At 39.9% G+C, this 21422-nt stretch overlaps 2 protein-coding genes across 3 annotated transcripts; one reads left to right on the top strand and one right to left on the bottom strand.

Annotated features, from left to right (window-relative positions):
- Positions 1–415: 415 nt before the first annotated feature.
- sccpdha.1 (saccharopine dehydrogenase a, tandem duplicate 1) lies at positions 416–10596 on the top strand. Its single transcript, XM_017477008.3, has 13 exons — positions 416–561; positions 2032–2266; positions 4310–4422; positions 6470–6550; positions 6706–6835; positions 6977–7026; positions 7104–7234; positions 7309–7423; positions 7643–7762; positions 7912–7968; positions 8359–8470; positions 8881–8962; positions 10116–10596. The coding sequence occupies exons 2-13, from the start codon at positions 2065–2067 to the stop codon at positions 10204–10206; spliced, it is 1284 nt and encodes a 427-aa protein (XP_017332497.2). The 5' UTR covers positions 416–561; positions 2032–2064; the 3' UTR covers positions 10207–10596.
- Positions 10597–10757: 161 nt separating this feature from the next.
- Positions 10758–21200, bottom strand: kif28 (kinesin family member 28). Of its 2 annotated transcripts, none has more exons than XM_053682728.1 (24): positions 21122–21200; positions 19173–19361; positions 18448–18651; positions 18205–18240; positions 17412–17639; positions 16958–17112; positions 16738–16849; positions 16555–16622; positions 16007–16152; positions 15762–15883; positions 15487–15577; positions 15287–15347; positions 14936–15059; positions 14467–14629; positions 14253–14360; positions 13084–13187; positions 12581–12849; positions 12345–12479; positions 12085–12251; positions 11879–11973; positions 11620–11761; positions 11398–11537; positions 10928–11104; positions 10758–10833 (listed from the first exon to the last, which is right to left on the bottom strand). In XM_053682728.1, exons 1-23 carry the CDS (start codon positions 21173–21175, stop codon positions 10946–10948), a joined length of 3072 nt encoding a protein of 1023 aa, XP_053538703.1. In that variant the 5' UTR covers positions 21176–21200; the 3' UTR covers positions 10758–10833; positions 10928–10945. The 2 variants fall into 2 exon arrangements, with proteins under 2 accessions (XP_053538703.1, XP_053538704.1); XM_053682729.1 differs by lacking the exon at positions 21122–21200 and adding an exon at positions 20578–20680.
- Positions 21201–21422: the final 222 nt, after the last annotated feature.

The following is a 21422-nucleotide window of genomic DNA, read 5'->3' as shown; positions in this document are numbered from 1 at the left end:
CCTTTTCACACCACGCTTCTCAAAGTGGAGTCTTCTTATTTAAAAAGAAAATATTTTTTTAGGTATGGAAATCACAACCCATCATTTTAAAATGTTTATATTTATTATTATGTTCTTCTAGTTCTTATATCTAATTTGAATATAATGTGCTCTGGTGGTGGAAAGTTCAAGAATAAAAGCTCTACGGTTTTTTAAAAAAAGGTCAAAATATTTTTGTACACATTTAAATAAGGAGTCTTATTATATATACATATATGTATATTAAGGATGCCCCGAATGTTCGGCAACCGAATAAGTGAAAATGCAGAATAACTTTGACCGAACAATGACGTGTTTGGTGACGCGCCAAATAGCCTAGCAACCAGAGTGAGATGCGCGAATTTCACGACCTCCACTTCCGGCAGCGCGCTTGGAGCGGTGAGCGAGCGAGCGCGAGCGCATGCTCTATAGATGTTGACAACCGTGACATTGTTTACTGTGGACACGTGTACGTTTGTTTTGTTTCTATTCCGGAGTATTCTGTCACGTCGCGAGACGTAAGGGAGTAGAGAACGGAAGCAGGTAAAGACGTATTTATTTAAGGGAACATAACATTAACAACGTATCTAACTATACTATATCTACTATAATACTATATCTACAATAATACTCCGCGAGGTGTACAGTGCCCCGAGCGGTATATATCCCTAATATATCAGCCGTATAGAACCGAATAGACCCATTTTTTTCACTCTTGTCAATGCACTTTTTTGTTGTAGGCTAGAAGAGTGTTAAATTCTTTCAGCAGTCAATTATAGACTAACATCAAGGGGGGTTCAAAATGACCACATCCAAATATTTTCATTTTACTCATTTATTTATTTAAAGTTATATTGTGCCTTGTTGGTAGCCTATGGCTGCTGGAATTTAAAAAAAATGTTCAGTGTTAAATAAATATTTTGAAATTGTAGTTTTTGTAATTGATTTTTTTGTTTGAAAAGCAAGACAAAATAGTAAAAAGCACATTTTGACTATTTAATTTATGCAATGGTGAAAAAATGGGGGAAAAAACCCCCAAAAACGTGTTCGGTTTCGGCCTTCGGCCAAGCTTTTCATTATATTCGGTTTCAGCTTCGGCCAAGAATTTTCATTTCAGTGCATCCCTTATATATATATATATATATATATATATATATATATATATATATATATATATATATATATATACACACACACACACACACACACACACTGACACATAAAATATGAAGCAGCTTTATGAAAACTCTAAACTCAAATTTCAGGTCAATTTTTTGTTTTTAAAATCTAATTTATCTGACACCCTGAAGTTAAAATAAAGTTTTAACTTTTATGATTTTATGCCGCGTTTGCAACTTCAATATTTTTATTTTGAAAACTGAGTTAGTAAATTGCATTATTGTCGCTGACATCACACTTGTCATGCACATTTTATAATCTTTATTATTACTAGTACTGCCTCCATGTTATTTATTCTAAATCTACACAAAAATAAATAAATAAATAAAATCCTTATTTACTTTGTTTTTTTCAATGTCATAAATCATTCATGTGTTTTTGGAAAAATTGGGTTGCAGGATAAATTCTGCTCATCACAATCATTTTTGAATCCTTATCATTTATAACAATTATTCAGACTTTTATATTCGACAAAACACTTTTCTTTAGTGTTAATCGGTTATAAACTAAACAGCTGCAGAACAAGATTCTATTAAAAATAGAACAAACACAACAAACTTGACAAATTGTGTTTTTAGATAAAAAATCACATTTGTTCTTTGTACGCGCTTTATTATATTTCGTTGACTGTATTTTTTGTCATGGCTTGTTTATATAGTGTACAAAATTTCAAGCGCAGTGAACTTTTATTCTGAAGTGAGCACTTCCGGATTCTAAGACACGCCCTGTTGGAGTTGTCACACACAAACGCACGCGCATATACAAACTCAGAGCAGCTCCAGTTCGCGTCTCACTCTCTCTCTCCCCATTTCACTCTTTCTCACTCTCTCTCAGTGTATTAATCAGGGTGAATTTTAATCCTCCACGATGGCAGCGCGTAGCTCTTCTTCCTCTCCCAGGCCCTACCAGCTCATCGTGTTCGGGGCTTCGGGATTCACGGGCCGCTTCGTGGTGGAGGAGGTGGCGCGGAGCAGCGCGGAGGTTCCAGGGGGGAAACTGACGTGGGCTATCGCGGGGAGGAGCAGAGACAAGCTGGAGAAAGTTCTACAGGAGACCGCGGACCAACTCGGTACTTATACTGTTCTCACCTAGAACTATCACTATTAATCAGTTAATTCATTAATTATCAATCATTAACGAGAGATTCACCTGCACCTGTAGGTCTCAGGGTAGTACAGAGTTCTGCTGTAGGTCACAGGGTTCTTATTTGTGTCCAGGGTTCTGGTGCAGGACTGAAATGAGTCTAATCTAAAAGTCATCAGACCAGTTTTCCAGATTCAGAAAGCAGTTTGGCGTAGTAAAAGTGTAGTAAAGTAAGACTCTATCTAGCACCCTAAAAGGTTCCTTATTCATTAGTGTGATTGTGTTCTACATAGAACCCACTGTAGAAAAGCTGCTTTCCGGAACATTTCCATGCAGAACCTGTATGAAAAGCTAGAGCGTCTGACCGTGCAAGTTCATATTTGTAGCTTTCTAAATAAACAGGTTCTGTGTAGAACCTTTAAGGATGACCGGTGTTGAGCTCAGCATCATGTTTGAGTAAGGTCTCAGTAGAACCCATGAGTGTTTTTCTGCTTCAGTCGCTTTAAACACCTCACAGACTGTGGGGTGATGAAGAGCCGCCAGTTTGTTTTCCCCCCAAATTTGAATAGTCATAGGAGCTGCGTTTCTTTGAGAGTAAAAGTATTGGCACCTCTGTGCTTTTGTTATTAAAAACAATTATTTTGTTTTCTGTAGTTTTTTGAACTGCTACGTGAAATAGTTTTATTTATTACGCAGTGTAGAACAGGTCTGTCCCAAACCACACTGTCTTCACTACCTAGTGCACTATTTGGGGTTTTTGTTCTTATTTTGGAAAATCAACTGAACCCCACACACACACAGTCCAGACACACCTGAGCAGGTAATACTGAAAGTAGATCTCAGGTGTGTGTGAAACTCGATGAACCTCTTTCTACATGTTAAAACACATCAAACTGTGGCTGGATCCCAAATCCCTCCATACTCCCTATACTTGTGCACTACAGAGGGCAGGGTGTGTAATATACTGGTATCTCTGACCCTACCTAGTGCACTTATATATGGAGTAGTGAGGTGAGTGTCGATATGAGTGCACTATATAGGGTAGGAAACGAAGGACCCAAGACCCTATGTAGTGCACATATTTAGGAAGAGTCTCAAATATGTACGTAGTGCCCTACTGAGGAACTCAAATCTGTTATTCTATACACTACATTGTGCACTTGTAGTGTGTTCTTATTGGACACTGTGTGTGCCATTTAGGGTGTAAGGAGCAATCATTCCTCACTATGGAGTGTGCAGTAGACACAGGGTTAGAGAGAGAGTGTGTGTGTGTGTGTGTGTGTGTGTGTGTGTGTGTGTGTGTGTGTACACACACACACACACACACATACATACACACTGCTGTAGGGAATAATAAAATGTTTCCTAAAACACACAGTGAGTAAACTGTCTGTAGTGTAAAAGCAGGTGGTATGTATTGGCACCCTGAGTGTGTACGCACAGTGCTGATACAGTCTGATAAAGATTATGTAATGTGCAGAAACACTGATAAATTCCATGTGGACCATCAGGAGATTCGATTAAAGGTGAACTCTGGTCAGGTCTCACACACGTGTGCTGATCATCAGATATGCCATATACTGCCATATTACACACTGCCATATTACACACTAGTGTTTATGTGGCCTGTATAGTGAGTGTGTGTGGTTTGGGACGTGTCTTCAGCTCTGTTTGTTTGTTTGTGAGTGTGTGAGTGAGGGAACAGGAGGATGAGGGTGTATCAGAGGGGATTTGTGTGTCTAAATAAAGTTCAGTGTGTGATGATTGAAGCTCCTGAACGCGTTTAATAAAAGCTCTGAGTGTATGTGTGTGTGATGGAGTTTTCCATCAGCTGTTCAGGATTAAAGAGGAAAAAAACCTTCACAATGCCGCACACTTCAACACAAACTGTACAAAGGGAGAACATTTAGTGTGTGTGTGTGTGCTGCATGCTTGTACTGGTTTATTACAGCTACAAATAATTTGCGTAACTGATTCTGAAGTGTGATGTTTTGCATGTCTTGTCCTGTGTGTGTCTGTGTGTGTGTAGGAAAGCCAGAGCTGCAGTCAGAGGTGGAGATCATTGTGGCTGATGTGTCAGAACCGGACTCGTTAGCTGCTATGTGTAAACTGGGACAAGTTATCCTCACCTGTGTTGGACCAGTATGTTACTTACACACACACACACACACACACACACACACACACACACACACACACACGCGCGCACGCGCGCGTACGTGCCCACAGCATCTAATAATGGCACAGATTCTCCACAAAAGAAGGTGATCATGACGGGTTGTGCAGGTTGGGACTTCTGAAGTTCCAGTGTTAGAATCCCAGAATGAACAGAACTCTGATTCCCACAATGCATCACGCCACCGAAGCTTCCCCAACACGTCGCTGTGTTTAGTGTAGGGCTGCAACTAACGATTATTTTCATAATCGATTAGTTGACAGATTATTTTATTTATTTATTTATTTATTTCCGATTAATCAGGGGGTGGGCCAAACTTTCAGTACCCTTTTTTTTGTTGTTGTTTATTCCAAATAAAATCCACAAACTTGAGTGTTACAAATATAAACTTCGGACTAAAACTTTACACAACTGTTTGTCCAGTTATGTAAGACTGAAAAGAACCCAATACACACAGACACACACCAGAATACTATTATTCATTTAGGACTTTAGTTTAATTCTGTGCTTTTTTTTCGCATCCATAAACAGTAATGCATAAATATTATATATATATATATATATATATATATATATATATATATATATATATATATATATATATATATATATATACTTACATGTTTTATAAAAAATATATGTATTACAGATCTTATTTGCGCTCCCACTGTGAGTGAGGAGCAACGCGGCCTCATTAATAACAGATCACTTCCTTTATAATAAACGACAGAAGTAACACTGCAAGCGTGCAAATACAGCATATAATGACAATAAACTTAAACTAAACCTCTTAAGCAACCAGTTTCCCAAACCCCTTGCACACAGTGGAGCATTTTGGATACAAACATAATTTTGTGCATCACTGTCGTGCTTCCGTGCCACACAATCTCCGCTTTGTAAAGTTTGATCTTCTTCAGGGAGTTTAATATAAAATGCGCCCCTGCCTTAGAGGACTTGGAGATTGCACACTTTCTTCCTCATGTTGGGAAAAAAAGGTAACGTTGACATGAACAGTAAACTTAAGAAAGTCTTTGTCCGTGACTCTGGGTGTCTGCTAAAGCTCACGGCATCACGGTATGTCCATATGACGTCATGCGCCACTGACTAGGAAGTGACTTATACTTCAGGTTAGTAAAAAACTAATTTGTGTTCCATTTGAGATTATATTACCTTTCTAAAATTCATAAACTAGACCAGTGGTTCTCAGTCTTTTGTGAGCTCTGGACCCCTAGCATATTTCGAACAATCCACAAGGACCCCCTCACTCCACAACAATTATAGGCTATATATTTAACAGTCATTTCTATATATGTTGCTTTATTTTATTAATATTTAATATGAATAATTAACATTGGACATTCAAAATTTAATCATAACATTTCAAGATTTTATTTTAAAAATTTTATTGGTGGTGTAACCATTTAATTTGACTCTCTGAATGATGTTTTGTTTATTTTATCCATCAATAAGACACTTGAACTTCTCTACCACTCAGGTTTTTGCAAATTATCATTTCATTTGTAAATAAATGTAAAATAAAATCCATCAATGAACGATCGTGATATTTGCGAATGCACACGAATAACCAAATTGGTTCATTTTAAAACATTTCATTTGAATATGTTTTGATCCATTTAACAAAAAAAATGATTTCAACATTTTTAAAACTTTCCCATGAACCCCCTGCAATTACACCACTGACCAGTAGAGGTCCACTGACCCCAGTTGAGAAACATTGCACTACTAGACAGTGGAGTACATAATACATAGTGTAAGTGTATAGTACGTCATTTGGGACACAACTTTAGTATTTACTCTCAGAAGTAGCGTAATGAGAAAACATGCCATATACAGACCAACTAATCCATAATGAGATTCATTGACGATTTTCATAATAGATTTTATCGATTAGTTGTTGCAGCTCTAGTTTAGTGTTTGTTTAATGTTTCTGTCTGCATTTACAACAAACTGAATCTGTCCAGTTGTGTAAGTGGATGTGGTGTGTGTGTACAGTATAGGTTTTATGGCGAGCCAGTGGTAAAGGCGTGTGTGGAGAATGGAGCTCACTGTGTGGATATCAGTGGAGAACCTCAGGTACATCTATACACACACTATGATTCAGAATATCAGGTGGAGAGTTTAAATTTGAAAATCTGAAATAAAACACTTTTTTTAATGTATTTCTTTAATAATATTGTTAGTTTTTAATTTATATATTAGTACACACACCCAACATAACCTGTGTGTAGTTTTTAGAGAGCATGCAGTTGAATTATGACAGTGCGGCGGCGGATGGAGGTGTGTACATTGTGGGAAGCTGCGGGTTCGACTCCATTCCTGCAGATATGGGTGTGCTTTACACACGGGATCAGTTTAAAGGTAAGACACACACACACACAGTAACATTTATTAAAGACTTGGAGTGAGATCTCACTGTACATCAGAGAGAATATAACCGTACTCATTGGTAATGTTCCATAAATATGTTGTTTGTGTGTGTGTGTGTGTGTGTGTGTGTAGGTACTCTGACGGCTGTGGAGAGTTTTCTGACAGCGAGTACAGGACCAGAGGTTTGTATCTTTATTATGGTGTGTGTTATTATTCACACTGGGTCGTGTCCCATTTCTCACGCTGTGTGTGTGTGTAGGGAGGGTGTATCCATGACGGGACGTGGCAGTCGGCGGTGTACGGGATGGCGGACAGCGAGAAGCTGAAAAGCCTGAGGAAACAATTAAACCCCAAACCACTGCCTGTGATCGGGGCCAAGATTAAACGCAGGTAAAATAATTCACCACACACACACACACACTTTACATTAGGTGTGTGAACTAATACAAATCGTGTGTGTTTAGGAGCGCTCTGTTCTACAGTAATGAGATACAGCAGTATGCGGTTCCCTTCATGGGTTCTGATCCGTCTGTGGTGAAGAGAACTCAGCGCTTCCTGTCTGAGGAACAACAAACTCCGGTTAGTTACTTTTATACGCACGCAACGTTAGTATTAATGATATCAGGTGTAATTGATATTAATACAGATATTACATTTATCTGTGTTTAATATAAAACACACTGATGTTTACTGTCTCTAAATATTTACTGATTTTGTTCACTACATCAGGGGGCGGAGCTACAGTCCTGTTCAGCAGTAATATGGGGTTGAGTTGTGATTGTGGTGGTTTATCCTCAGGTTCAGTACGGAGCGTATGCTGGAGTCGGGGGAATCTCCTCCGTTATTAAACTGCTCTTTGCCGCCTTCATCTTCTCTCTATTCGTCAAGTTCAGCTTCGGCAGAAACCTTCTGATTAAAGTATGTCTGGTTTTATTCCTCACACTTCCTGTGCCGTGTTTATAATTACATTTCACTTTTGTATTTTAACAGTTCCACTTCATAGGGATTTGCTACTTGTAAAAGATGACGCTTACAATATGTCGTTTATTTTTCCACTGTTTGTGCAGTTTCCAGAGTTTTTCTCTTTCGGATATTTCTCCAAAAAGGGACCGACTCGGAAACAGGTACCATATGGTCCTACAATAAATAACTCAACTCCCCACTAAACATATACATCATAGACGGTTTTCAGCCATGAAACGGTGCAACTCCACTAGCTGGATAACAAACTAATCCACACTATTGTAATATCAGTTCAGATCAGATATTTAGTAACTTAGACTTTTGATACCGTGGTCTTCTGAGGAATGTTTTTCATTTAGCGTTAACACTAGAATGATGTATGATTTCAGACCAGTTAGCATGCTGTTACTGCTCCAGCTTTTTATTTCATTTTAAAATGAAATATGGGTTTATCCCTCATTCTGTGCTACATGCTTTAAAGTGACACACTGACACCTTTACTATTTTACAATGCTATAATGTGTAATGTGCATGTGTGTGTGTGTGTGTAGATGGAGGGATCGTCATTCTGTTTTGCGTTCTTCGGTGAAGGCTACACTGAAGGTCAGGATCCCTCTCAGGGGAAACCCAACGCTAAAATCCGCACACTCGTCCGGGGACCAGGTATGTCCCTTCATTCATCATAATATTTTGGATCAAATGAACTCATAATACAGAGGTGAATCAAAATAATAAATATTTATGATTGTGGATAGCATATGGAGGTGATCCTGCTAAAGGGAAAAACGGGTACAAACTTACGCACTCAGCTTTGCTGGCAGTGACTTTTAGCTACATTTAAATCTGATCATGAGAGATGCTAACTGTATTGATTTACTGTAATGAGTGTTGTAGTGCCCCCTGGAGACTAATTCAAACTACTTTAGAGTATCTTGGGGAATAAACACTGGAAATAATCATAAAATAAGTCTTAGAACAACTATATATATATATATATATATATATATATATATATATATATGTCATGACATCCTATATTGGGTAATATATTAATATTGTGTTGTGTGTTACAGAGGCGGGTTATGTTGCGACCCCGATCGCCATGGTGCAGGCGGCTCTCACCATCCTCAGTGAACCTGACGCTCTGCCCAAAAAGTCAGTCACCATTTATTAACTAACTAGAATTTCAGTGTAACTGTTATTGTTCATATATACACCATCCACTTTATTAAGAACACCTGTACAGATTCATGCGTTATCTAATCAGCCAATCATATGGCAGCAGCATAATGCATAAACTTTTGTAGATCAAGAGCTTCAGTTAATGTTCACATCAAACATCAGAATGAAGAAACAGTCTGCTACTCTAACCGTGGCGTGGTGGCTGGTGTAAGTACTTCAGAAACTGCTGATCTCCTGGGGTTTACACAGAATGGTGTGAAGCAGAGGACCTGCAGGCTGAAACACCTTGTCGATGAGAGAGCTCAGAGGAGAATGATCAGACTGGTCTGAGCTGACAGGAAGTCTATAGTAACTCAAATAAGCACTGTGTACAACCGTGGTGAGCAGAAAAGCGTCTCAGCATGAGCAACACGTGGATGAGCTACAGCAGCAGCAGACCACATCAGCTCATGATTGCCTCAGATTCCGGTACTTAGCCGACAGGAGAGGAACCTGATGTGGTCTTCTGCTGTTGTAGCTCATCCACCTCAAGGTTTGAGGTTTTGTGTGTTGAGATGCTTTTCTGCTTACCTTGGCTATAATGAGTGTTAAGAGGTATTATATCCTTCCTGGAAACTCGAAACAATTTAGCTGATTTCCTCCCACCTCGTTCATCAACAAGGCGTCTCCACCCTCAGAACTGTCATTCATTCAATGTTTTAAGTTTTCTGCACCATCCTGTGTAAACATCACAGAGTCTGAAATATCTGACTTTTCCCCATTCTGATGTGAACATTACCTGAAGCACCTGTATCTGCAACTGTATCTATGATTCTGGGTATTGTGCTGTGGTCACAAGATTGGCTGACTACATGAACAAGCAGGTATTCCTAATAAAGTGGATGGTGAGTAGTTTATGCTGTTATGCTGTAATGGGTACAGTGAAAATTCTTATAAAATATTATTAAAACTAAAGCGTAAGCTATATTCTAGAGTGCTCACAATGCTCCAGTGGGGGGAACTAACATGCACACATGTTCCTCAGCTCTCTAAATGATCTGAACCTCATCTCTGTAATGTAACTGATTTTAATTTATAGTGTTTATTAGAGAGGAGAGTAATGTATTAATCTGTGTGTGTTGTGCAGAGGTGGTGTGTACACTCCTGGAGCTGTCTTTGCTAAAACCTCCCTGATCGAGCGGCTGGATAAACACGGCATCCATTTCTCAGTGCTGTGAACAGGAGTGGGGCGGAGCTTCACGCAGCACGTCTTCCGCACTTCCTGTCCTATACTACTTGCTCTGATTAGCGCTTAGCATTAACGCTTACATGCAGGGTGAAAGTCACATTTCATTCTCAAATTAGTGTAATTAAACGCCTTCACTGATGTAGTCAGTTACCTCATAGTAAAGAGGAGGTTGATGTGTAACCTAACAAACACACAGTGTAGGTGAGCAATATTTAGCCTGGACATATCACAGACTTCGCATTTATTGACACGTGTCAGATTTTCTGTTGGGAATTTAAATGTTTGTGTGTGTGTAGTTTTTTTCCCACTGTAACTTTTTGCACTAATGAATTAAAAGCTACAGAATGTAAAGAGATCATTAAAAACTGATTTAATTGCACTTTTAAAAATATTATTTCAACTTTTCTGTCTTGTATGGCACACCCACATATTTACACACACAGTTGCAGGGTTATTATTTATCAGTCCTCTCTGTGTGTGTTGTGAGTGGCTGAGAGGTACGGGGATTCTCACAGCTAATATATCACTGTGTAATCAGACACACTGATTGGTCCATGCTTGCTTTGGCTCCGCCCCTGGATCGTTCTTACTTTCCTACACTAGTTCTCTACTCTCTCTGTTCATTAAAAAACAATGAATTAGAAATGAATAGTGAGGCTCAGGTGAGAAACACTGACCAGGTGTGTAATGTGTAGTGAATGTGAGCTCACCTGTTGAGTGGGTGTAGGTTAAGACCACACTGCAGATTTCTCTCTCTTCCGCCGAACGATGGCTGCTACGTCCTGCTTCAGTGCACACACACACTGCTCCAACTGCTCACTGAACTCTTTCAGCAGGTGTGTATGCTCATCCACAAAAAATCTCAGACCCTGCAGGTCTACCTCCTCCTGACACACACACATTAAGACAGATGAAGTTCTGCAACAGTAAATGTGCCTGTAAACAGACACAAATACAATGTGTTGTAGATTTACTAAATAAATTGCTGTTGTATAAGAGGAATAAAATGCTCATCCTCTTCCCTGTGGTTGAGGGCGGGGCATTAGAGAAGGGGGTGTGGCCTGGTGGGCATTAGTGAAATCGAGTACAGATCATTTATTCTCTCTTTCCTAGCTTGATGTATTTAGAGAACAGTTTTTTAAAAGATGTTGAAGGTAAAGGTCACTTCCTGTGTGCATACACTGGGTCTGTGTCTGCGCAGCCGCTGCAGCTGAGCTCGAACCGACGTCATGCTGTGGTAAAACACTTTTAGCGCTCGAGCGAATTCAGCATCACAGCTGGACTTCAGGCTTCCTCTGCGCCCTCGAGCACACTCCACACCTGCAATCAGGACACAGCCGCTGCACACTGACATCACAAACCCTCACTAAACTGTGTGTGTCTGAGAGATAGTGCATATTACCACGTGGTGTGTTTGTGTTGAGCTGTTCCCTCAGTGTGTCGTTCTCTCTCCTCAGTGCTGCATTGGTGTTCTTCAGCTGCTCCAGATCCTCATGTAGATCTCTCACACACACACTCTGATATGACACTGAGCTATCCACACTCTACACACACACACACGCATCACATCGCATCGCATCACGAAAAGGATTGTACAAGGTAGAGGGGTAAAACTAACAAAAAGTGTGTGTGTGAGAGAGAGAATATAAATAAGTCCTGACCGTGTGCTCTGAGTCCTCGGCTGTGTCGATGAGGATGTTGTTGTCCGGAGTTTTCTTCACACTGTGCAGACGTGACGTCATTTCAGAACATCCCTCTGCACACGGCAGACAAAACAGGAAGTAAACAAATTTCATTACTAATGTCACTAGGGTTGCCAGTGTTAGGGGACAGAACCTTACAATAGCCTCTGTGTGTGTGCACATACCCTGTAGACCCCATAGCTGCAGGACCACAGCATTACTCTGCAGGTAGGTCAGCAGTGTGTGTGATGTGTTCAGCGCTGTGAACTGAATGCAGTAATCCAGCTGTGGGTTCACACACTGCCACACCGCCTGAGTGTAGAGCAGCTCTGTGCAGTCAAACACCTGGAACCTGAACACACACACACACACACACACACACACACACAACTTATTCAATTAACAGTGGATTAACACTGTAACACACCCTGTGAGTGATACACACCCGATCTGGATGCCGCGGGTTCGGGTCTCTTTGACCCAGCGCAGGCCGCAACACTGATCCAAAATAAGTTGGAAATCCAGTCGCTTTCCAAGCAGCTCTGTGGGGTCAATCAGGATATCATCCTCTCCCAGGGATCTAAACACACACACACACACACACACCAGTTGATGTTCAGTATAATGGTGATTAGGGATGTAAACTCATTAATTTCATGAATACTGCTGAATGTTACCCACAATCCCTCGGGGCTGCAGGGCACTAGGCGTGCGTGCAGTATGGCTTCCTCAGTACCCTCAGGTCCCACCACCTCCACCTGCTCATCCACAGCAATTCGGAATGCCAGTGAGTGCAGCCACAGGTGCGCGCTGCCCAGGTGTAAAGGCTCCACTGGGTCCCAGAAGGGATCTTTATCCTGGGGCAGGTTGGGCAGCGACACTTCCCGCTGGTACACCTCCTCCATCAGGAACTTACGGTTAATGAACTTCGCTTTGGACCACAACCACACCTGTATGAGGGCGGAGCCAAGGGAGATTTTTTCTCTTTTTCTGCTGTTTAACTACTCCAGTGACCACGCCTCTAGTAACACTAGCTATATTTAATAACCGAGATATTTCATATATTAAATAATACATCAGCCAGCTATTCAGTGGGCTCCAATAACAACCCCAACACTGTAACGTTGTAATGATTCAGGAGCAGGGTTACCTTCAGCTGCTCAGATCTCTGTTACATTACTGACCTGTTTACTTTGTACATTCATCACTCTGACCACAAGCTCCTTCTCCAGGTCCTGACCTTTAGAGTCCGACATTGCCAGGTTCTTAATCTCCAACCTAAACTCCACTCCCTGAAAAATAACACCAGAAAAATTCATTAGAAAAATCCAAATTCAAAACTACAAAATGGTACTGTGCAAATGTCTGTTATAGAACAGCTGAAAAGTGTGGGGGAACAACTACAGATGCACCAGTGTATCAGCCAGTAAGTATCGGCCGATAAAGGCAATTTTTCACGCTATCGGCCATCGGACGATAGTTTAGAAACATCTGATGATCAGAGCTGATTATATCCTGTCAATCAAAAGAGGGCGGGAAAACACATCGATTACATGCTGTGTGTAAAGATGATGTCTCTTGTGTGGAATGATGACAAAACTACAGTTTGTAAGCTCTGCACTTCTAAAATTGTACACCGGACGCTGCAGCAATGAAGCGAGCGTTTCGGCGTCGAGTTCAACAATTTTCTGTTGCTGCACTACTCGAGCTGCCCGCGCTGAATTAAAGGGCCAGTACACCGTTGAAAGATTTAAAAGATTAGTTGACAAAAAAGTATATATTGCACAGAAAAATAGTTTTTTTTAGAATTCAGTCAATGTTAATATGAATTAATAACATTCAATAAGTTAATAAATCTTAATTTAATCTTCAGAATTTAGTTCATATTAATTTGAGTAATGTGTTTTCTGTTTATGAGACCAGTTACTATGAAATAACTTGTTGAAATGGAGAGAATAAAGAGAAAACAAAGTTTTTATTTATAAAGTTTTTCCTTCAGAATTCTGAAATTATTATTAATTTAAAAGAAGGTATAAAAGGCAGAACTATCTGTATCTGTAAACTGGGGGACTCCTGGACCTTAGGATGGCGTAAGCTAGGAAACAAGAAAACTAGGGAATATCTAAACATTACATAGGGGACTAGGCAGCAAAAAAACTAGGGAATGTCTTTAAATGAAGGAAAGAAGGAAATTAGAGAAGAAGAAAATAGTGCTCAGGGGCGGAGCCAGAGGTTTACCCCAATCATGGGGTTTGTCTGAAGAGACAGACCTTTCATATCTATACATCAATGTAGATGAAGGAAAGTGGACCGACAGACATGACTGGACAGAGCTGATGGACTGATGAAGAACTCGCCTTGTTCAGTTCCTGACTCATCTGGTTCGCCTCCGTCACCATCGGCATCAGTTTGGCGTAGTCGTAAAAGGCAGCTAGGAGACTGGGGTTGGGCTGTAGGGACCCTATGGAGACCCAATTTAAATTAGACCTAGCTGAGAGCGCGTATCCAGACCCTCTAGTGCTGTACCGACACTGCACTGTTAATATTAAGTAATTAAACATACGCACTCTGTCCAGGTGTGTCACACAGAGTGTGCAGGTGAACCCCCTCCGCCACCGCCAGCTCGGACTGAAAATAATCATAATCATAACGGCTCCAATCATCTCCGACCCGCTCCCACGGAAAACCCATGAACAGGAATGTGCTGTTGGAGCCCAGGATCACACGATCCTGAAATCATAATAATCATCATCATCATAATCATTTTAACTTGGGTAAACCAAACCAAAGTGTTTCATGAAAACATAAAGGAAAAAAGAGAAAAGTAGAAAAGTATCTTAAAGAAATAAACAGGAAACAAAAAACAAGGAAGATGACAAAAAGAGAAATAAAGAAAAGCGAAGATATGAGATGACTTACAATGGATGAAAAAATAAAAATAAATTAAAGAACAAAAAGAAAAGACGGTAATGACTAAAGGAAATTTTCTCTGTTTAAGATGCCATTGTTATTATTAATATTATTATGTAAAGGTACCAAATGATGCAGCTCTGTTGTCTGAGATATGGACGTGCCATTAACTATGACCTTTGACCCCGACAATGGAGTAACTGTCACTCGACGCTGCTGATTGGAGAAGATCGCATGTCGCTCCTGAATACTGCAACACACACACAAAACACCCATTATGAATGTCCTGATTCTGTGGAGTGTCTGTGTGGTGATTAAATCTGCCAAATGCAAATTAGAATATATGACATCACGGCATTTTATATATATATATATATATATATATATATATATATATATATATATATATATATATATATATATATATATATATGAGTTTAACCTGCTCAGTAGTTTTAATAACACATGATGACTAACCCCAGTCCTCTAATGGAGATGGCTCTGGGTGACGTGTCTGCTAAACCCACATCCCAGTCACCTTCACAAAAACCAGAACAAAACTTCTCAACACTGACCAACACACACACACACACACACACACACACACACACACACACACACACACACATACACATACAGATGATATTTAACACAGAATCAGGACTACTCTCACTGACCCTCCTGAATGAAGAGCTTGATGACTCCAGAGAGCTGCGCATCTTCATTAATGTTCAGCATGTAGGGGAACATCTGCATCATCCTTCGCTCCTGTCCTCCATCACCGGCCAGAACAGAATATTCATCACACTGCTAATTATTTCTCCATTCAGAATCCACTCCTCAATTCTTCACTAATCTCATCTGTGTGTGTGTGTGTGTGTGTGTGTGTGTGTGTGTGTGTGTGTGTGTGTGTGTGTGTGTGTGAGAGAGAGAGAGAGAGAGAGAGAGAGACCTGTGTGATGGTGGTGTACTGGGTCTCCCAGTCTTTCAGAGCTTCCTGAAGGTGCTGCTCCCACAGAGTCTGAATCGCTCGGATCTGCAGCTCATTGTGAGTCAGCAAACGCCGCAGATCTTCTATACACACAGACACACACAAAACCTCTCAGATAGACAGCACTCAGAACTAAAACTAGGGAAGCAGAAACTGTGGAAGAGGAACACTAAGGAACACTAAGGGAATACTGTCTGTGTCCTCACTCATCTCCTGATCGGACTGTCTCCCACTGTTCTGCTCAAGTTTACTGAGCTTGAGCATCAGTTTAGCATTTTCAGCTTTCAGCTCTTTAACCAGTCTCTCCGTTGGGCCCTCGTTTACCATGGCCTTGTTCTGGATCCGCTTTGCTCTGAAACAGAAAGATCAGGGTTTTTATTTGGGTTTACAATAAGATCATATCACTCAGGGTTCAGTTTCAGTATTAATCTTTCACTGGAAAATCACTCGTAGTAGAACAGTAGAAGAGTCAGGACACTGTTAAACACGAGACTACGTAATAAGACTAAGGAAAAGAAAGTAAAATAGGAAAAATAAAAAGAAGTAAACAAGAAAACGGTACATTTCCTCAATTTAAACATTTGATATGATTTCTATGATCTATTGTAAATAACATATGGGTTTAAGAGATTTGCAAATCATTGCATTGTTTTTATTGACATTTTAGACGGCGTCCCAGCTTTTTTTTGGAATTGGGGTTGTAGATGAGGTATTAGAGAGGCTCAGGACAGGATGAAGGATGAGGAGAACCCACCGTTCAGCATAGCGCAGAGTGGAGAGTGACTCCTCGTAGCAGATATCGGCCGGACTGAGAGTGGCGATCTGAATGACGTTGAGAGAAGAAAGAAACATTCAGCAGGTTTCAGTGTGTAGTGCTGAGTGCAGGCAGGAAAACACAGTAAAGAGTGAAATGTAAACAACGGCGTTAAAAGGTTACCATGACGGTGCGGCTGTTCCCCCCCAGCGCAGACTGCAGGAGTTTAGTGAGGACGGAGTCTCTGTAGGGAATATACACCGCTTTCTTCCCCAACGATACCTCTGCTAGGGCACTAACCAATAAACACACACACATAGTAAACACACACATGGATTAAACATTAGTACACTGGAATTAAACACCATACTGTACACTTCTATCTACCACATTCTGTTTGGACCTGATGACATTCCCAAGAGTGGTGAGACTGAGATTAATGGCTGTTCCCTCTTTAAGACGATCGACCTCTGACCCTGATGACCTTTGCCTTTCACTTCCTGCCAGGTCAACCAGGTTAATGTTGGACTGTTTAGTGATGCACTCCTTTGCGAAAATCTGTGGAAATTATTATTTTCAACACTTTTGATAATTCATTAAAAATATGGCCTTAAATGTTTTATGTCAGCCTGTGCTATGCTATATATCGATCAAGTTGTCTGCGCTACACATTTCACATGTAATCCGACTAGGAGCAGGCACAGGAAAAGTGGAACATGGCTTCTATTAAAGAGCGCTGCTGTCTGTGTTTTCTTGGAAACAGCAGAGCTTCCACAGTTCGGCTTCTCAGAAAAACAAAGTGACTTCAAGAGTATTTTAGTATCTATCCACACACACACGGTGTTACTGTTCTTTACCTGTTTGAGCTGTATGATGATGAGCATGTGTGAGCGGCTGCTGTTGGCGTTTAGGTGTGTGGCGGCGGTGGTGCGTGTGCGAGTTCCCTGCTCAATCAGCTGCTCCATCTGTACAGCACTGTCACACGCCACCCTGCGCAGACCCTCCACGTAAAAACCACGCTGCTGATCCTCACGCACACGCAGACCACCGGCTGAACGACCTGACCTGGACAACAGGTCGATCACCTGAACAACACACAAACACCTTTATTATCAGGACATGACTACACATGTAGGTTTAGTGCATGATGCTAAACTAAAGGCTATAGCGTTCTATTACTTATCAGCTCTATAGGCACAATGCTTCTGCTAAATATGAGACACAACCGAGAGACTTGTGAGAGAGAAGAAGAGTGTGCGTGTGTGTGCATGCGTCTATTATTTATTTTCTCAAGTATCATATACACACTCAGTAACAGTTGAACTCATGAGCAAGAAAAGTAAAAATGGATGATGAATCAAATAAGTGATGACTAATGAGTGGTGAATCAATCGAGTGGTGATTCAAATAAGTGTTGAATCAAATATGCAATCAAGTGAGCCATGAATCAAATGTGGAATGAATCAAAGAAGTGGTTCATGAAAGGAATCTAAACTTGCAATGTTCAATTCACTTAATGTGTTCAAAAGAATCAAACAGGTTATAAACCTGTTTGAGGTTATAAATCAAAAATCGGTTATAAACTAATTCTTATGAGATCTAAGACACAGAGGAGTGTAGAAATAGAGTCATTACAAGATATAACATTACCTGTTCATTATAGATTTCTAACATGCTGAAGAAAACCTGGGGACAGACGACACAGATGATTAGTGTGTAATGTTAATGTATAGATTCTTTAATATTATTATAGTGAAGACAAATACACACATAATCCACTACCAATACACACACACACACACACACACACACAATCAAGTTAAACAGGTGTCACACAGAAAGACAGACAGACAGACAGACAGACAGACAGAGACAGGCAGGCAGGCAGGAGACCTGGCACTGGCATCTGTCCTGATTGGCTGTGATGTAGGTGAAGAGTGAGTGACACAGATTTGGGACAAGGCCCTTGTTGGCACCGAAGCCCATCATGGAGTAACTTTTCCCCGAACCCGTCTGACCGTACGCCAGCAGTGTGGCATTGTAGCCCTGCAGAGCGTTACCCAGAATCCCCTGCCCCACTCCAGCAAACACACACCCCTAGGAGAAAAGGAAGAAAAAAAAAACACACAATTATTATATATTATATTTTACACAACAACTATAATTAACCATAATAATAAAATAAAACAAAAGAAAACTAACATATTACTACCACACAATTTGAAAAAAATAAACCCTGCAAAAAAAATAAATAAATAATTTATATTTTTAAATATGAATAATAACATCATAATAAAAAACACAATTAAAGATATACACATTTCAATTGTAATACACAGTATAAAATTATCAAATAAAATTATACATTACACACTTAAATAATCAACAATAATAAATGAAACCATTTAGATCCATAAATGTATTAAATCTTATTTAGGACTGAATAACAAGCTTTTGTTGAGTAAAATAATGAAAATATGCTACAGATCTGCTCAAATTCATATTCTTACTAATTCATGTATTACTAAACCTGCTGTGGAAATATGATGGAGTGTGTGTGTGTGTGTGTGTAAGAGAGAGAGAGAGAGAGAGAGAGAGAGAGAGAGAGAGAGAGAGACCTGGTCAGCATAGCGTCCCCCCTCGTCCTCAGGTACTAACAGTCCGTCTGAGTTCTTCATGAAGCCGCTGTGAGACCAGAAGGTGAAGTGGAAAGTGAAGGTTCGGCGGTGCTGACTGCGAGGCTCCTCGATACTCACACTGTTACTGCTCATCGTAATAATACAGCGACTCCCAGCATCACGCTCTCTCTGCACACACACACACACACACACAAACACACAGAGAGTTTCTTTAAATAAGGCACCATCATGTACTAGTTACTATCTATATAAATAATATTAGTTGAGTGTTGTGTTAAAGCTGCTGTAAGCAATATTAGCAGTTCTTGCTAACTCAGCAGGTCCCTTCATCTACCACTTAAACACTGTTTAATATTATCACAATAATAAATCCTAGATAACTAGCTAATCATGTTAGCTAAACTAATACACCACATTTATCATGTTTTAAAGTCGAACTATTCTGCTTTTTGAATACATCTGTGTGAGGAATAACACACTCCGGGCCGTGCAGGTTTAGTAAATAATGCACACCTGGGTGAGGGTGTGATACCACATGATGCACAGCTAAAATAAAATAGAAAAGTAACAAAGAAATACTAAAATAATTAAAATATAAATAGTTGAACTTGTGCTGTTTAGTTTTAACCCACTGGAGCCGTTCTGATTTCTAACATGAGCATTTAATAAAGATTTTATAAAAACACTTCTGTAAGTCACTCTGGATAAGAAAGTCTGATAAACACGGTAAATATAAATAAATATAAGAATATAAAAATTATAATAAAACGCGCTTATTTACTGTAAGTTATAATTACACCGTCCCTGCGCGTGCTCATCAAGCTAATGCTAGGTAAGCTAGTTCACTTCAGTGAGGACGGCGTTAACAGCTAGCGGAGCTAATGAATGTTTATTCGCTAAGTGAAGCGTTTTGTGGGTTTGCGTGTGCGTTTGCATGTTGAATCCTGGTGATGGGCACAATTAAGTTGATTTTGTTTGTTATTTTTTATTTAAAAAAAGAGTGTTGTAAAGCATTTTTAATGCTTTATAACACTCTTCAGGCACATCTTCAGCGGTAGCTAACGTTAAACACCTAACTTCGCTCACGCGAGCTAACCTGACTGGATTTCCGAGGTGATTTTATATGCTGTATAATTTTTTTAATGTCGATTTGAGGACACAATAAATAATTAGTCTTTAAATCCTCAGTGATAACAGTTCATCAGTGTCACTATATAACGATTTTAAACCACTGGTGTCGCTAGAAGCTAGCTGCCTAAATAAAAATAAATAAATATATATTATCTGATAAAATACAGCTTAATAGTTTTCTCATCCAGATCCAGCAATTTCATGGACGAACTAAATAATAATAAAAACAATAATGTAAATAACTTTCCCTCACTTTCGGTGTTTCTCTGACGAGTTGCAAGTTCAGTGAAGCTTAATGAGTCGATTCTTTGAATCGCTTCATTTGGGTGAACGTTAGGAGTCGGTTCAGGAATTTGAAGAGCCGTTTAGTGATCCGAACAGTTCAGTGATAAGTGTCAGGTGTTATCAGATTGTGTTTTTGTTCAGAATGACAGCTTGTCAGGATAAAAGGATTAACATTGCATTGAGAAATGGAGCTGAATTTTAGGAAGGAAATTTATTACAGTAAAATTAACCAATTTCCTTTACAAAATATAAAAAGTGAAGTAAAAGTTAAAACCTATACACTGTGTTGTGGTGAAGTAGAAATATTCCCAAAATATACTTCATTACTATACACCACTTCACAGCCATGTATCACCTGCAGTGTATTATGGGTCTCTCACTCTCACACACACACCCTGAAAACGTCAGCACTGAACAGTCTTCATATTGGTGGCTCATGTGTTTAAACACCTTTACACCTAAACCTTTTGATAATGATAATAATAATAATAATAATAATAATATCATCTGACCTTGTTGAAGGGCCGGACTCGCACAGCCACTTTCACGCAGTCTTTTCCAGCCATGTCACTTCACGTTAGTGAGAAAAGCAAGGAACTGAGAGAGTGTAACATGAGGCAGGAGAGCTGATCACTTTCTCTCACTCATGAATTAATCACACACAACCCCCACATCAGAGTCAGCACTGCACTGAGAATAACCATCACTCAGATCATATCTGCTCACTGCTACGCTCTTCACACTGATGGATGTTTAGAAGGGTGCCAATACGTTGTGCAGACAGATGGGGTACGGTCAGTAATTTTACACCTG

Source organism: Ictalurus punctatus, chromosome 9 (genome assembly GCF_001660625.3).
Source record: "Ictalurus punctatus breed USDA103 chromosome 9, Coco_2.0, whole genome shotgun sequence".
Classification (NCBI taxonomy): Eukaryota; Metazoa; Chordata; class Actinopteri; order Siluriformes; family Ictaluridae; genus Ictalurus; species Ictalurus punctatus.
This window is presented reverse-complemented; position numbering and strand designations above follow the sequence as displayed.